Source organism: Strix uralensis, chromosome Z (assembly GCF_047716275.1).
Source record: "Strix uralensis isolate ZFMK-TIS-50842 chromosome Z, bStrUra1, whole genome shotgun sequence".
In the NCBI taxonomy this organism is placed as follows: Eukaryota; Metazoa; Chordata; class Aves; order Strigiformes; family Strigidae; genus Strix; species Strix uralensis.
Window position 1 is genome coordinate 14,765,193 of NC_134012.1, and position 18,464 is coordinate 14,783,656.

Sequence of the window (18,464 nt, forward strand, 5' to 3'; positions counted from 1 at the left end):
CGCACAACTCAGCTTCATCTTCAGTGATGGTGGCACGTTGTTTTTCCCTGGCTGTAGCCCAGGTTGGCAAGCAGCGAGGCCATGGCTGTGTTGCAGCTGCCCCACTTTGCTTATGCACAGAATAAACTGTTGGCAGTATTAAATGTGGATGAGCTGCTATGGTCTCACGTGTGAAGACAGAAGGAACAGTCCGGTTACTTGTACCAGAATCCATTGTCCCCTCTACTCAAAACTGTTTTATTGGCTTCTTCGGAAACACCAGCTCGCAAATAGTTCCCTGGTCCCCCGGGGAAAGGCAGGCTCCACGGTTTAAATTGAGTGTTTAATGTGGGAGTTAAAAGACAAAATCGCAAGGGCTCTCCAGCACGGCTGAGCTGGACACTCTGCTAACACCGGCGGCACCTTTACAATCTCTTTTTGAAGCTCATTTCGAAACTAATCGGCCGAGAGCCGCGCCGCTTGCCCCCGCAGCGGGACCGCCGGCGCCCGGCCGTGCCGGCCCCAGGGGTTCGGGGCCGGGGCCGCCCAGCCCGGCCCAGCCCAGCCCAGCCCCGCCGGGCGGTGCCCGCGGCCGGGCGCGCCCCACGCCCCCTCAGCCCGGCCCGCCCGGCGGGAGGAGCCGGGCGCCGGCGCGGCCCGTCCCCCAGGCGGTCTCCGCGGCCCAGTTCCTGGTGGCGAGGATGGCGCGACGGCAGGGCGTCCGTGCGCCGCTCCGCCTGCTCCTCCGCCTGCTCCTCTGCCCGCTGCTCTGCCCGCCGCGGCGGGCGGCGGCGCGGCCGCCCGCCCCGCACCTGGTGCTGGTGCTGGCCGACGACCTGGGCTGGGGCGACGTGGGCTGGCACGGCTCGGCCATCCGCACGCCGCGGCTGGATGCGCTGGGGGCGGGCGGCGTGCGGCTGGAGCGGTACTACACCCAGCCGCTCTGCACCCCCTCCCGCAGCCAGCTCCTCAGCGGCCGCTACCAGGTAGGGCGCGGGGCGAGGGAGACGCCCGGGGGCACGCAGCCCCGGAGTTGTTGCCGCGGCGCGGCGGGAGGCTCCCGCCATCCCTCGCCGGCGGCGGCGACGCCTTCCCGGTCGCTTCTCGCCGCCCTCCGCGGAGTGTCGGCGGGTGGCTGGTGGGATCCTGCTGTCCTGCTTGATCTTAGCAGCACTGTGGAACAGTTTGGCCTCCTTGTATCTCATGTAAAGATGCGCTTGGAAGAAGGCTGCTGTGTGAAACCCGATCGCGTTTCTGTGCAAACTTACTTCGCTTACTTTTGGCGTGCTAGCTCGGGAATGAACTAGAGGTAGGTTTAGTGCAAGTTGTTCTGCTTCAGGAAAGCCCAAGTTCTCTCTATGCTTCAGTTGGGTCAACAGGCGTGGCAGTGTATTGTGAAAAATATCTCTGTCCAAGTCATCTGGTACATCTGAACTGGACAGACACACAGTCAAGGTGCAGCCAGAAGCGGGTCAGCACCACGTGTTCAGTTTGTGCAGCATCTTTTCCAATGCAGTGTTTCAACGCATCCTAACCTGTACATTCTCCTTCGTATGATACCACAGGGGGTAGACATTTATGCGCCCCTTGATGGTTAGTCTGGGTGTCTAGCTGCTTTGTAGTCATAGTCATGATTTTTCCCGTTCTTTTCTGTTGCACTGGTGTAAGAATTGGACTTTATCATACTGATGTACTTCTCCCCCTTCCCCCCCTTATTGCAATTTTGGCAGAGAAGGGGGGGAAGAAGAATACAGCATGGACAGAAAGAGTATTTTCACAAAGGGTTAAGTGTATTTCAGAAACTTCCCCTCTTTCACAAAAAGCCCTGCACACGCATGTTAACCGTAGCGATTTGTCAAAGAAACTGTTCAGAATGAAAATAAATGTCATCCTGTATTAGTGGATGTTATCTCTTGTTGTTGCAGGAAGGCTGTTCTAGGTGATACGTACTCTTTCCAAGCAACGTTTGTTCTGTTCCTAGAAACTCCAAGAATCAATGAATAGGAAGATGTAATTGACTTTTTCTTTACCAGCTCTTCAAATTGTTTTATTAAATAACCTAAAACATTTCTTCATTATGACTATTTCTAGAATACAGTTCATACTCTGAACATGCTTATTAGAAATGGACATTGCTGCATCTGATCTTAAAAGTGGAAATTGGAAATGGTCATAGTTCAGTCCCCATTTAAATTCATTGTATGCTTCTGACTTAGTAATTTAATCATCTTTGTGTTGACCTTGTTACAAATGAGTACAATAATATTAGAAAACATTATTTTCTAGGTCAGGTTGGACAGGACTTTGATCAACCTGATCCAGTGGAAGGTGTCCCTGCCCATGGCAGGGGGGCTGCAAGTGGATGATCTTTAAGGTCCCTTCCAACCCAAACCATTCTATGATTCTATGAAAATGGAAGAAATTTTTTTATAAAATTTCAAAGACAGTCTGTGCAGGAAATAATTATGTATCAAATATGTAGGATTTTGTTTTGTTTTACCCATTGATATGATTAGTAATTGCTCAGAGATTTAAGAAAGTAACCTAAATCTGGTCCTGTGTGGAGCTGGAATTTTGATAGTCACCTTGTAGTCCGTAAAGAAAGAAGAGCAAAGGTATTGGTTTATGAAAGCTATAGGTTTGGGGTTTTTTTATTATTATTGTTTCCCTCCCCTTTTTTTTTGCTTTCTAGAGGCAGTGGAAGAATTTGGAATGCTTTGCTAGCTTGTGTCTTTCACTATATTATTAATCTTTCTTGTAATACTGCATTTACAAAAAAAACTCCTTCTTTTTTCCAGCTCCTCTTTCAAAGATAATTAGTAACTAGTAGGCCCTTTGTAAGTAGACTCTTACTTGCCAAAGATCAGGGCTTATTTGGTTTAAAAGTCAATGAAAAGTGTTGCTAAAATGATGTTTTAAAAATTAGCTATGCCACTTGCTACAATAGAGTACTTAGTGGAGTTTTAAAATCTGGTGTCTTGTGCTCTAGGAGGTCTTAGAGATTTTGTGCTTTGATGGAGACAGTTTACTATAAATATTCAGTAAATAAACCAGGTATTTATACTTGTATGTGTATGTTTGCTGGCCTAGGTTTAGGGTAGTGCCTGTTTTTTTTCTGGAGGAGATAAGGGAGTTGACAAAAGTCAGCTTCTAGTACACAGTAATTGAAGAGGTTCCTTGAATTGAGCAAAATATACTACTTGCAGTATTGTTGTCAGTCATGGTTTTGTAAAGATATACAAAATTCACCACTTGTTAAAATCAGCAACTTATGTGGAACTGTTAAAGGTCAGATCTAGGCAGTGTTTAAAACTTGTGTCACCCCCAGTATCCAAATGTTCCTTTCTTTTTATAGTGCTCGCACTCATTTTATGCAAATAAATGTATAAATATTTATATATAATGTCCATTTAGAAGAGTAATGCAAAAATGGCTTTCTTACCTTTTATCATGCTTTCCTCCAGTGACTGTTCTGTGATACAGGCAAGAGCTTGGTAGCTTCACCTGCCATGCACCTTTTTGTCCATCTCCATCCCATCTAAAATCTCTCTCCATGTTGAGATGTTGTACCTAGCCTTCAAACAGACCATAATCGTAATTGTTACCTATTAGATTTTCAGATGAAAACAGAAAAGGCACTTTTTTTAAATTGGGTTGATTTATACCTGGAAAGGTCTTGTTAGCCCCTGTGGTGCTGTTTCCTTGTCTTCCTCCATGCTACCCCTGCCCTCCCCCTGTGGCTTCCTCATCTTTCTGGGTGCCACATTGGTAAAAGCAGGAGCCCCTTAAAACTAATGCTAGCATCTGGTGTAGCTGTGTTTCTTTTTGCACCTGCTTATAAAGTAGTCTATGGGAATACATTGCTGCATTATAACTAATCCCTCATCTTTCTTTTCTCTTCTAGATCCACACAGGCTTACAACACCAGATAATTTGGCCATGCCAGCCCAGCTGTGTGCCACTGGATGAGAAACTCCTCCCAGAGCTACTTCAAGAGGCAGGATACGTTACTCATATGGTGGGAAAGTGGCATTTAGGGATGTACAGAAAAGAATGCCTTCCAACACGCAGAGGATTTGACACTTACTTTGGTAATGGTTAGATTTAACATGGGCAATAAATGCTGTGTTAAAAATTATGGGAAACTGACCCATTCTTTTAAGAACAGCAGATTTACTAGTAGTGTATAAATAAATCAATACCTGGGCATGCATATTTCCAAAGTGCAACTGTTTAAATAAGATAAGGCCTTAAATGCATGTCAAAGCCTTACAAGTTATTGAAGAAAATATTGTAATTATTGAGTTGCTCTGTTATGAACTGCATTTAATTTGGTTCCATGATAGTTAGAAGGTTTAAGGTGTAGTGATTGGTTTGTTTTTATAAGCGTCTTTAATCTGAACGTTTTGTGTTAGACCAGACAGTAGACATGGCTTGCTCTGCAAATAATGTTACACTTCTAAAAGCTGGTACGTTTAAGAGAGAAACAGACATCATACCAAACTATGTTCATGCTTTGTGAATAGAGTAGCATAGGTTTTCCAGGGCCTGTGGCAAGGAAGATGATGTGAGAGCCTCTATAAAACAGTATCCAGAAGGTCTGTTGCAGGAACTTGCAAGTTATGAAGTCAAACCCTCAGGCTAAAAAAATAATGCCAGAATTAGATTGTCCAGGTGTGACAACTTATAGCTACACATTGTTTATTTTTCCTCTTGCAAAGGCTCCTGTCCCAAAACTGATTTGACATTTACTAGTTTTGCACAAGTGTCACAGATGTTACGTGAGTGGGGCTGTCTGCAATACATCTCATTCTGCATTGTACTGAACGCAAAGAGGTCCATCTCCACTGGGTTGTTTTTAAGACACTTTCATTGAATGGAGAATTTCAAAACAGTTCATTGACTTTAAAATAACTTTGCAAGCTGTTGATAGTACTGCTGCTCACTTCTACAGCTGAGAAAGTGAGATACAGAAGCCTGCATTCCTCTTCTCTAACCTTAGGTACTTAAAGAGCCTGGCTGTGCTACGTGCAATAGACAATGTGGATCCAAACTTTAGGTGGGAAGAACTGTTCCCTTAGATTGTTTATCTCCTTTGACTCTTTGGAGAGCTTGGGGCCATGGTTTCACAACTGAATTAAGCTAATATATATGGATCAGAATATAACAGCTCGTTGCTCAAAATAGGCCTCCTCCCATCTCTTCACAGGAGCTTGGGATCTTTTTGACGGTATAGATGTAGATAGGCTGGCACTCCTCATGAAATGTCACCCTGGGACCAAGTGAGCTCAATGAAGGAGCCTTAATACAGGCTGGCTCTGGTATGGTCGTTGGGTGCCTCGTGTGATATTATTTTTCAGAGAATGTAGGAGTTTAATGTCCTATAATGTTCATGTTATTCCAGTAGGCATTTATTGCAATTAGGGACATTTGATTCTTTGGCACACTTGATGCAGTGTGTCCCCAAGCGGGCGCTCAAACTGGAAAAATGCAACTTGCGGCTCTGAGTACATGGATGTAGGCAGTTTACCCACAAAATCAGTCTTTATGCTTTGAAAGAAAAGCCGTTTTTTTCCTCATAAAAACATATTAGAAGTTTATATTGTATTTAAAACAGAACTTCATTCTTTCTGTACCTACTTTTTTGCACAAGCAAATGTAGTTGAAGCTGCTGAATAAAAATTCAAGTGAAATTCCTCCATTTTGGATTTTTGTCCCCAGTTTTAGTTTGATTTTGCAGAACTTAAGAATATATTTTTGCAGATTCATCTGTTTTTTCAGGGTATTGGGGGATAAATCTGAAATGTAATTTAAAAATAATTACTGAGATTCAAATGACTTTTAAGAGTTTTGTTTCTGATCGATAAAAAACAAAGGCACTCCATGCTTAACAGGATAGCCCTTGATAGGAGCAACTCTATACCTGTAGAATTTTTGTATAGTTTGTTTCTTTTGGGTATCTTTAAATAATAGTGTCTTTTTTTCACCAGTTGGTGTCAGCAGTGCATCAGCAATTACTTTACAGCTGACATAAGAAATGCTTTTTACTTGGATGTTTTTGAATAAATAAATTTTTAAAATTCCAAACTTTCTAATAGAGACAGAAGTCGTATGTGAAAATACAAATACACAAAATCATACTAGCTAAAAATCAGAGTATTACACAGATAGGTCACTGCCTTTGCTATCAGTGCATTAGTTTAATGTTAATGTCTTTGATATCAAGTTGTAAAGTCATTGAACTGCTTTCAAGATGGTTCATATGTTTTGAAATTACTACTTGCATTGGCAATAAAAAGTCTGTGAAGAATTAAATGTTGAGCTACTTAGACCTGTCATGGGGTGTCACTATAGACAGTCAAATATTGAATGACTGTTTCAGCTCAAAACCACTAACATTTTGATATTTATTTTTTACCTTTTTTTTCCCCTGATGGATCTGTTTCTGTGACATGTTGTTGGCCTGCTTATTTGACAACTTTTCCTGTTCTAGGCTATCTTCTGGGGAGTGAGGATTATTATTCCCATGACCGTTGCGTCCTCATCAAAGCAAAGAACGTAACACGCTGTGCTCTGGACTTTCGAGATGGAGAAGAAGTTGCAACTGGGTTTAAAAATATGTACTCCACTAATTTATTCACAGAAAGAGCTGTAGATCTTATAGCCAATCACAAAACTGAGAAGGTACAGTCAGCAGCTGTTACTTTGATAACTTCAAGTCTAAAGAATGTTTAACAAAAGTTAATGAAATATTAATGGAGAGACCTGTGCTTGAGCTGTAACTCAGTGCTATTCAGCAGGGTGCATAGAGATAAATGTGAGAAGCAGTGCTGGTAAGACTTGCCTTGTTTGCTGTCAGAATCAGCTTTGGCTGCGCAGCCCTGGCCTGCTACCCTTCTCCACTTCTTTTTTAATAATACAAGTAATGAATTTATAGAAATTATTTAGCATGTAGTTTGCTCTTCTAAAAAGCAAATGGAAAGTTTAATGGGCAAAGTTTCATAGAAAGAAAACTGTTAACAATGGTGTTATGAAGAAAAAATACACCTGATGTTTTTCCACAGCTTCAAAAGTCCTTTATCAAAGTTTTATTAGTTTATATTTAGGGATTGGAAGAGAGATGTGTAAAAGAAATCAAAATGCAGTGTCTGCAGCTGTTGATGAATCAGGGCTGCTTTTGCTGCAGTAACTTTTGTATTTAGTACTCTGTGTTCAACTAATTCCCACTCTATCCCTTCCACCCCAGCCCCTCTTTCTCTATCTTGCTTTTCAGTCTGTCCATGAACCTCTTGAGGTCCCTGAAGAATACTTGAAACCATATTCATCCATTAAAGATGTAAAGAGGCGCCATTATGCAGGGATGGTGACTCTTATGGATGAAGCTGTAGGAAATCTTACTGATGCTCTGAAAAGATACGGTCTTTGGGACAACACAGTTCTTATTTTCTCTACTGGTAAGTTCATTTAAATAATCTTTCAGTAATAACTTTGATACAGTGTCTAACAAGCTAACTGCAGAGACATCTGGCCGCTCTCTCCTTCTTCCATGTATTTTCTAACTGCAGAAGAGCAATGAAAGTGAAACAGGACTTTATACGAGAAGGAGGAGTTTCTCTCCCCCCTCTTACTGCTTTCTCAAGCATGACAAAAACAACTCTGAAGAAGTGTCTGTGCAAATAGGGGCTACTCCTATTGGAGTAAAAACAACATTGTAAAAACAGGAGTGCAGTGAAATTGGAGGTGTCTTACTTGCCACTGTGGTTACCACATATCTGTCAGAATTGAATCCTTAATGAGAGTGATCTACCAAATTAATTTGTCCTGAGCTATGGGTAGCTGTCTGATCAGTCTATAAATTGCCACATGTTGCATGAAACACGAGCAGCCAGACAGCAAACAGTTTGAAGCCAAAACTCTTTTCTTTCCCTTGCTTTCATGTAACATGTAATTTTTGTCTTGCTTGAAGTATTTCACTGGCACTTTACTCCCATGAAGCAAAAGTCTGTTAATAAAAAAGCTTAATATGTGATGATACAGTCTAGGCTGCCAAATTACAGGCTAAGTTTTTGTACGTACTAGCATGTGATCTGATTTCTAGATTATTAGGGTAATTCAAATAATACATTACAAAGCAGTTGCCTTTGTTTCCAGATTAGGAATGAAACAATCTTTTTGTAATACAGTTGCTTGGCTGGATTTCATGAACACAGTTGTTCTTGTTTGGTTGGGAGTGTGAAGTAGCCTTTCAACGCTTACAGTTGCTTTTTGCCCAGGCTTTACATTTTAGGGTTGTCAAAATGGCAAATTAATTTTCTGTCAACTTCAGAGAAAACCCTACAACAATAGCAACAACATCAAAACCTCAAACCCCAAGGTTTGATGAAAATGCAGGTGATGTGTTTTGAGTTTAGCAGCTGCTTCCTATAGCACTTGGAATCATGGAATTTCATTTTGAGTCCAAACCTGTTTGCCTTACGGTGTTACATTTGTGTCCAGGTTTTGGCTCTAAGAGGATTCGATAACTCTTCTATGCCTGTTTCTGTTTACAATGTTTTCGTATTTAGAACTGAAAGTAAGCAAAGCTGTATGGAAAATGATACCAATATTTATTCCATATGGAAAAAATCCAGTCTTTGCTGATGGGGTCCTAGTAGAGTTATTTCAGTGATGTTTGTTAAATACATTGTGGAATAAAACTAAAGACGTCTGAGCTGGAATTACAGGGTATGACTGAATTAAAAAGGCAAATTAATTTTTTTGTTTTTAAACTTTTTTTTTTTCTTCAAATTATGACAGTATACCTTGCTTTTAACAGTAGTTATCTTGCAATCAATTACAGGTACAATTCAACAAGAGTCAGTCAGGAAAATCCAGTGTCTGCCCTATCTAATGGGACTTATCTTGAGTTAATTGACATTTTAAACTTCCAGGAGTGGAATTTAATATGCTTGAAGTGCAGGGAAATTGAACCTAGATCATGCAAACCAGGGGGCAGTGATTGGGGTTTTTTCAGTGTTCTTTCTTCACTTCAAACAACTATTCTTTACAGGCCTAAAACATTGCATACATTAAAGACCCAGTTTCCAAAAAAACCAAATGCTGAAACTATTAAGCATTAAGAAAAAAGGCACCCCCCACCCCCCCACCCCCCCCCCCCCGTGAAATCTATTTATTGGTTTTGCAGATGGTGTGTTTTAAAATGGTCATTAGAACATGATTGAAAAGAAATACGAGAGGGTCTGCAGTTGAGCATCTTGTGCTAAGAGTTGTGCTATGTGAGATCTCTGCACAGCTTTGAAGTCCTTTGTGATTGGGGGTCGTAGTGTGCACTGATAGCTATAATATGGTTATATACTTATAGTATGATACTACCTTCAGTTCTTGAGGACATGCCTCCTCGAGGAGGTGGTGCTCCCTCTCCCTGCCCCAAGTGCTCTCCTGGGACTGGGAGACCCTCTTGCTTAGTATGGCAAGAGAGACACATTTTCCTCTACAATCAGGACTTCTCTCCGGGAAAGTTCTTCCCGTGTTGTGGGGTTAAGAATCAATTTAAGGATTTAAATGAAGACTGCAAGAGAGAATCTAGGGAAGGATAAAGTGTGTCCATAATTTTAATGAGCAGTATCTATGTGTCTCCTCAGCATAACAGTTAAGACACAGGATCATAAAAGCACTCTGTTTTGTTGTAAACCTGTGTCTTGATAACTGTGGTGTTGGAAACCTGTAGAGGAAAAAGAAGTGAAGACCCTGCTTTTATGGTAGATATTACTAGATTCATTACTATTCCCAGTTTAGTTGTGTCCAAAATTCACACTTGGATCTTTGCATCTCTCACTGCTTCAAAATTCCCCCCCAAAAAATAGTTTACAAGTGATCATTTGCTATTGTGCATTGCAACAAACATAGTCTTCCGGTTGATTCCTTCACTGTGAAGTGTCAACGCCCAAATTAGAGATCTCTTTCTAGTGAGTGCTCACTGAAACACTCTAGAACATGATATAATCTTTGCTCTCATGATAGATTTCTTTTTATTAAACTCTTTTGTGTTTCTTCCTATTTATATATGTTATGGCTCAACCAGGATTGCCTTGAAAACATGCCAGCTGGCAAAGGGAAATACTGTGGATTTTAAGAGGGCCTTGTAAAATGTGTAGAAGAACTCCAGTTCCTGTTTAAAGAGGCCTGATGGAGACACTGGGCCACAAATGAAGTAATCTGGTCAAGTTTGACTCCATCAGTATATCATGTAAATCAACATCTGGTGTCTTTTTGAACAGATATACAAGCTGTTTCTACAGATGAATAAGAAAAAAAAAAAGATGACCTAATTCAGTGGTATGTGGGGTTATATTTGTGTATCAAGTAGTAGCTTGAGAAGTCTTGACTGATGTGATACGAATTAGAACTTGCTTTTATGGACCACCTTTTATACTGTAAATACAAGTAAATCTACGCTAATGAAATCAGTGGTGAAAATGAAGTCGTTGCCTGTTCAAGCAAAACTGATAAAAATGGTTGCTGCACTGGCTTGGGTACACTTGAAATCAAAAAAAATGAGATGTAGGATTTATTTTTCTTTTGAGGAAACAGAAGAGGCTATACTACTAACTTTCCTGAAGAGGGCCTTGATTTAAAATAAATAATGGTCATAAAAAGCATTCAAGTGGTACAAATTTACCTCAGTGCTATTAACACTGACTTAGAGTCCAAATTTTGCTTCAAATATAGACCTACGATTTGAGATAAGAAGTAGGGATTTGCTGTAAATACCGTGTGTTTATAGTTTTAGCAACATATTACAAGTAATTTTGGTGGAAACTTAGCACACTAGAGCAAAAGAATCTGACCTCTAATTTCAGTTCTGTATTAAAGCTACAGCCCCTTGCTTTATTTACTTTCAGCTTTTTAATATATTAATATATATTAATAATTTTGGAGCAAAACTCCTTACCGCTCTTTCTTCCAGTATGTCTGTTAATTCTTAAGTGTGGATTAGCACTGTAGTGTCTGGTAGTTGCCATAAGAGGGCTTTGAGCAGTAAAATATGTAGAACTTCTCAAGCCTTGGTTTACATTTCTAAGAGGAAACCACATAAATCCTTTCCATAATGGACAGTGATGACTGTTTTTGCTCCAAAAGAGGGTCTTTTTATCATTTTAGAATTATGATTAATAAGAGCACAGATTGTTTTGGACATACTTACTGATGTTTATACAGTCTTTTTCACCCCCGTAGATTTTTTCCCCCCCCAAATTTCATATTACCCTAATAAAGACTTTTTCTCAGTCTTTCCCCCCCCCCCCCCCCCCATTCCAGCCAGTATATTGTGGCTTTTGTCTAATAAAATGATTTTTTTTTTTTTGCTTACTTCTAGCTCCTGCTTTGGTAGAAACAAGGGATCTGACTTTCACTGGTTCCTTAAGGGCAGTATCTTATCTCCTCCCTGAATAAACTCCTGCTCCTTCCCTTTTGCTGGTAAGGGACTTCAGAGAGACTTTTAATTGCGGATTGTTGAAGCCAACTGAAGGACAGATTGGTTAGAGCAGTTATTCTCTGGCTGTGGTGTCAGAGGTGCTAATTTTGGAGGTTGTGTTGTCAAATTTTTTTAGTAAACCTGCTCAGTCATAGATCTGAAGACTTGCTTTAATTGGTCTTGTCAGGAGGTTCTGGGTGGTTTGGTGCATTGCCAGCAAGGAAGGTGTCTGGGCATTTACTGTCTGAGCATCTGCTGCTTCCTAAGAGGAAATAAGCACAGGTGTCTTAGCTGCAAGCACCTTCAATCAAACTAGTTATTTGGATCCATATATTCCCAAATATTACTTTTCTGTTTCTTGATTATTTCAGCTTGTTATACAGGCAAAGGTTGTGGCTGATCACTGTACTTCCATTGGTCAGAGTTGTTGCCTGTCAATCATAAATAGTGAAAGGTGCATGTGGTTGGTGTTCTGTACTCCAGTGTTGGCTTTTACTCTTTTTTTAGGCTTTTTCCACATTAAAGTATGGGTGGTAAGAATAAATATTTTAGAAATAAAAGAATATCTTCTCTGCCATATGATGCAGATAATAGTAATGAGACATGTAGACTGATTTGTGAGAATATATTATGAAAGGCAGAAATGTTATGATGGAAATTAATTTCAAAATCAAGTCTGAGAAGGTGTTGATAGTCAACATATTAATTATTTTTCCCCCATCTTAAAAAACCAAAGATGTTTTGTAGGAAATGTTTATTTATCTTCCCTTCCTTCTAGCATTAACCCCTTCCCATCCACCCTGCTTTTTCTGTGAAAAACCTAGCACTCCAAACCAGAGATCCTGAACACAGGGAGACCTTGTGCCAGAGATGCTTCTTTTTTCCCTTTGTATTTAAAAATTCCAACATAACTGGAATCTTGAGTTTTTCTTGCTGTTTTTAGCCAGTGCTTAAAGTGAAGTTCACTTGTAAATGAAACTCAGAAGTGAATTTTGCCCAGAGTTGCAAGCTGGCCATTTTTGTGCGAGGCTTTGACTTAAGCATGCTAATAGTTAACCTAGCAAATTTTTTCTCACTGAGATGGATGCTGAAAACAACTCATTTTACATGTTAACGACATATAATAATTTCCCACAGCTCTCAGATGGTTGTCTTAAACTATGATTACTATTAAACTATACTAGTTTGTTCTCCATAATAGTGTTTAAGAACCCATTATTCTTTGTGTCAGAATCTTCTACACCCAAATCAGTGGTCAGGTTCAGTGCTCTGTCACTGGGACAAGTCCAAAGTTTTCTTGACTACATCTCATTTTACTTGCTTACTACAGACATGGAGAGTTTGTCAGGTTATTCCCACTGTTCATAGCTTAAAATTTCCCTCTGTGTTTCTCTTGTGTTTGGTGATGGTAAATGGTAGCATAGACCTGACACAGTAGGGTCTGTAATTATTGAGACCTATTTAATTACTGAGACTGCTTACAATGAAAGCAGTCGCCTGAAACTGTCTGTTCTAGGATTGCTCCTATCATGGAAACTGTACTGGTAGGGGAAGAAAAAAAAAAAAATTCAATAGGATGAAAAAGGGCATTGTTCATGCAGCTTTTGTAGGGCAAAATTTGTAACTATTGGAATCTTGTGTACATCAAATGCATTTTTTTTCCATGAGATCAAATTTCCCTTTTTTTTTTTTTTTCCACTTTAGAAAAGTCAGAAGAATAAAGAGACAGTTCTGGTGAGTTAGAAAAAAAAGGTAGAAGTTGATTTATCTTAGCACAACTCTGTAAAAGTTGCCCTGTAAATGCTCAGTAAAGTTGCTCAGCAAAAGGTGCTCTGATGCAGAAGACGTATTATGTTCCCTTGATGGAAAATAAAAGCCCTATGGGTGTATTTAAAGCATACAAGAATTACATTAGCAGAATTTTGTAGTAGAAGGTGTAGCTTTGTGTTTCTGTTGTCCTTTTAATGGAAAGGCTCTCAGTACTTCTTCCATCACACACAGAAAAAAAATCTGTATTGAGCACTGAAAACATAATAATGCGTCAGCACTCCGAAGACACTTTCTGGAGTGGCTTTTCTGCTGCTTATATTGAAACTTCAAGGTTACTCTTTCCACTGAGGGTATACAGAATCAGACTGAAGTATACAACAGGTGTTTTTTCATCAACTGATCTTAAGCAAATTATTTTGGTTTGTTTCGTTGGCGATATATGTTTCGTGTTAGCCATCAGAGGGAATGTACTTGCATTTCTCACACTTGCAGTGTAATTGAAACACACAGCAACGAATGGATCTTTCAGATGCCGTATGGGGAAGCTGGGAAGAACTTGAGTTCAAATTAAGGGCAAAGTTATTCTCTAATTCATGCTGCGAGTCTCTTATCCACAGTGTAGATCTCTGCTGTGTATTCTGTACTTTTTTTTTTTAAATGAAACCTCAATGGGAGTTCCGCACTTGGAACACATACAGAATAAGCATTATTCATGCTGTGAAGATCAGAGGGGAGAAATTTTCCCCAAATGGGATCCTTTACCACTATTATCGACAGTGGTCTCTGTTTAACTGTGAGTCACAACCATGAGCTTAAATCACACAAAGGAAGGTCTCTGAAGTCCTGTTCTGTGACCTAGACTTTCAACAAGAATGCTGGAGGTCAAAAATGAGATGCATTTACAGAGTTGTGCATTGAAGCTGTCTGGTGCTTGCTTGTATTGTGTCTGGCACTAGTAAGTGCTATTTAGTTCCCTTTCATATATACTAAATTCACACAGAAAATTAAAAAAGTTTTGGTTTTTTTTTTTTTAAAAAAACAACAGCTAACAGCCTGCCTGTTTTGTTGATACTGGCAATGGATTCTAGTGTTACATCCAAACTTCTGCGTACGAGAATTATGCATGTAGACTTGTCTCCTGCTTATATCATCATTTCATTTTTAAATAAGTACATATTAAATGGTACCTATTGGTATTGTGTCTGCTAAATAACTGTGGTGGTTTTAAACTATAGTAGTAATGTTGCTTGTAGTTATCCTTCTTTGCTTTTTACTACTACGAACTGTTGAATGCGTCCATAATTTCAATAGTATTTAAAACAAAATCACACAATGACCAGTTCTGCATTATGGAAAAGAGGTGTCGGCACTTTAAACAGAACTGTTGGGGTTTGGCTTTTCTGTAGTCTCCCCATCAGAAATAGGCAACAGCAAGAAAGGTATAGGGATATGGGGTTTTGTCCCATCTTCTGTCTTTTGTTTATCTTTGAGGTTGTTTGCGTGTTGCATGTTGCTCCTCTTACTTATTTTTAGTTGCAAGCTTCAAAAATCTGCTTTGTAGAAATATCGTAGCTAGTGTGAGTTACTTCATTGACATACTCTGTTTTCAACAACTCCAAGACACTAACATTGTTAAATTGGCTTCTTAAACTCTAAGTTACATATGAAATAATTTCACAGTTAACGTTTAATAGACTTTCCAGTTCTGCTTCAGTTGGATGGACCCTCACACTGACCTCCATATGGTTCTGATTAAGTATAAGAGCATGATTGCTCATAAAGCCCTAGCCCTTCAAAGGAGCACTAGATATATAACATGTAACAAATGTTTACAGAATTAAACTGTGGATGAATTGGATATGCCATCTTATTTCTGCCATCTTTTTCACCCATTGTTTTTACACCCGTTATTGTGTAGTTTGTTGTGGGTTAAAGGAACCTAAAGGTCACTAGTATTCAAGATTGAATTGCATTTGATTTTTAAAACGCAGTATTACAATATCAGAGAGAAAAATAAAAAACTCAGTATTGGAAAACAAAGCCAGAATTACACAAAGGAGAGAAAGAAGCAACATTTTCCATCATCCAGTTTAGTGGTTCATACTGTTTTGGATCAGTGAGACAAAGGTGGTTGAAAATCTGTCCTCAATCCATCATCCCCTGTAACTCATCCTCTGTTAGTGAATTGTGCTGCCTAGCTGACAGTGGCACAGGGGTAGGATCACTTTAGATGCTGTGAGGTTCAGGATTAGAAGTGTGTTTCTGTTGTTGCTGTTTACAAGTCATAAACTCTCCTAATGCAGTAGCACAACAAGAAAAGGGGAAAAAAGTCACAAAACCATGTGAGTTTGAGTTTCTTTTTAAGCTTTCATCATTCTGAGCTCAGGTACTGCACAGCGGAAATGTATCAGAAACTTGAGGAGAGGGAAGGAATCTGCTCCTTCCTTATTTTACTAGGACCTGGTAAGTATGGGTTTCTGTCCGTTTCCCTGATTGCCTATCTTAGGCATCCACATGGTGAAATGTCTTCCACTTTCTGTGGCAGACTGTCTTTTAATGTAACACTGCTGGTGATATCAAAAAAGCTTAAGAAAAACTTTGAGTGAATAAGCTTTCTCTGTTTTAATTCACAACTCTTCCTTGCATGACTTTTAGTATTTCTTCCTTGTCCTGTGTGTTGTTTTAGTCTACCACCATGAATTTACATATATATTGGGTACTATTAAATTACCAAAAACTATTAAAGGTAGTAAGTATTAAGATATAGCCAAACATATGCCATTTACTGATCAACTAGTTTCTTAACCAACATTTTAAAAGGAGATTGATAGAGCATCTCTTTCGTATATTGCCATTATTCTTTCAGAACCTAAATTTCTTCTATAGCAAACTCTTCAACTTTGAATATGCGAGGAAAAGAAGAATACTGCTTTTAGTATCACTAGGAATCATTCAGTGGAGTAGGTATATACTTACTCTGTCATGTAGAGCAGTAATATTTTTTAGTATCTGGTACTATGTTGTCTTAGAAGAGCTTGATTTCATAGGATCATAGAATGGTTTGGGTTGGAAGGGACCTTTAAAGGCCACCTAGTCCAACATCCTTGCAGTGAGGAGGGACATCTTCAGCTATATCAGGCTGCTCAGAGCCAAGTCCAACCTGATCTTGAATGTTTCCAGGGATGGGGCTTCTACCACCTCTCTAGGAAACCTGTTCCAGTGTTTCACCATCATTGTAAAAATTTTTTTCCTTCTATTCAGTCTGAATCTACCCTCTTTTAGTTTAAAACCATTACCCCTTGTCCTGTTGCTACAGGCCCTGCTGAAAATTCTGTTGCCATCTTTCTTCTAAGCCCCCTTTAAGTATTGAAAGGCCACAATAAGGTCTCCCTGGAGCCTTCTCACCTCCAAGCTAGACAACCCCAACTGTCTCAGCCTTTCCTCACAGGAGAGATGTTCCATCCCTCTGATCATTTTTGCGGCCTCCTCTGGACCTGCTCCAACAGGTCTGTATCTTTCCTGTAATGAGGACTCCAGAGCTGGATGCGGTACTGCAGGTGGGGTCTCACAGGAGCAGAGGGGCAGAATCACCTCCCTCAACCTGCTGGCCATGCTTCTTTTGATGCAGCCCAGGACAGGGGTGGCCTTCTGGGCTGCAAGTGCATATTGCCAGCTCATACCCAGTTTTTCATCTACCAGTACCCCCAAGTCCTTCTCTGCAGGGCTGCTCTCAATCAATTCATCTCCCAGCCTGTATTGATACCAGGTTTTGCCCCAACCCATGTGCAGGACCTTGCACTTGGCCTTGTTGAACCTCATGAGGTTAAACACTTCTTGAGCTTGTCCAGGTCCCTCTGAATAGCACCCTGTCCCTCAGGCATGTGAGCTGCACCACTCGGTTTGATGTCACCTGAAGATTTGCCGAGGGTGCACTCTGTCCCACTCTCTATATCACTGAAGAAGATATTAAACAGTACTGGTCCCAGTATAGATCCCTGACCACTTGTTACTGATCTCCATCTGGACATTGAGCTTTGGATCACTACTCTCTGGATGTGATCATCTGTCCAATTCATTATCCACTGAACAGTCCACCCATCAAATCCATGTCTCTCCAATTTAGAGAGAAGGATGTTGTGGGGGACCTTGTCAAAGGCCTTACAGAAGTCCAGATAGATGACATCTGTATCTCTTCCCTTGTCCACTGATGTAGTCACTCCATCACAGAAGGCCACTAGGTTTGTCAGGCAGGACTTGCCCTTGGTGAAGCCATGCTGGCTGTCTCGAATCACCTCCCTGTCCTCCATGTGCTTCTATATTTTAAAAATGGGTGCAATGTGTTTCCCTTTTCCAGTCTCCAGAGGCTTCACCTAACTGCCATGACTTCAGATATCATGGAGAGTGGCTTGGCAACTACATCAGCCAATTCCCTCAGGACTGTGGGATGCATCTTGTCAGGTCCCATAGACTGATCTGTGTTCAGGTTCCTTAGGTAGTCACAAACCTGATCTTCTCTTACGGTGTGAGGGACTTTGCTCCCCCAATCCCTGCTTTGAGGTCCATCCATTTGAGAGATGTGGGAAGCAAGGCTGCCAGTGAAGACTGAGGCAAAAAAGTTGTTGAGTACCTCAGGCTTTTCCTTGTCTGTTGTATACTTTCTTTGACTTCCTTTTCTGTCTGACATACCTGTAGATGCCCTTCTTGTTATTCTTTGCATCCTTTGCCAAGTTCAGCTCCAGCTGTACCTCATCCTTCCTGACCCCGTCCCTACACAACCAGGCAACATCCCTATACTCTTCCCAGGATACCTGTTCCCAGTTCCACTGTCTGTGCATTTCCTTCTTGCCTGTTAGTTGGCCAGCAGGTCTCAACTCAGCCATGCTGGTCTCTTGCTTTTCTTTCCCGATTTCTTATACCTGGGAATGGAGTGCTCTTGCACTCTGTGGAAAATGTCCTGAAAGATCTGCCAGCTCTCTTCTGCTCCCTTGTCCCTGAGAGCAGTTTCCCAGGGGGTCCCATTGACTTGAAGCTGGAAGTTTGCTTTCCTAAAATTCAGGGTCCTGACTCTGCCTGTCGCATATCCCTCAGGACTGTGAACTCCACAGTCGTTATATTATATGCACTCCCAGTGCATTACGTCATAGAAGATCATACAGAATGATCAAAATGGAAATACTTAGCTTTTCAGAATTCTGTATTTCAGTATTTATTTAATAATTGTTTAATAGAACAAATGCAAATG

At 40.6% G+C, this 18,464-nt stretch overlaps 1 protein-coding gene across 1 annotated transcript in view; it reads left to right on the top strand.

The window, feature by feature from the left end:
* The first annotated feature begins 680 nt into the window (after positions 1 to 680).
* The window catches only part of ARSB (arylsulfatase B), a 69,584-nt gene continuing 51,800 nt past the window's right edge, over positions 681 to 18,464 (top strand). Inside the window, exons 1-4 of the mRNA XM_074855569.1 lie at positions 681 to 965; positions 3,884 to 4,070; positions 6,473 to 6,663; positions 7,226 to 7,433. Coding sequence (XP_074711670.1) covers positions 681 to 965; positions 3,884 to 4,070; positions 6,473 to 6,663; positions 7,226 to 7,433 — 871 coding nt within the window. The remainder of the gene's footprint in view (positions 966 to 3,883; positions 4,071 to 6,472; positions 6,664 to 7,225; positions 7,434 to 18,464) is intronic.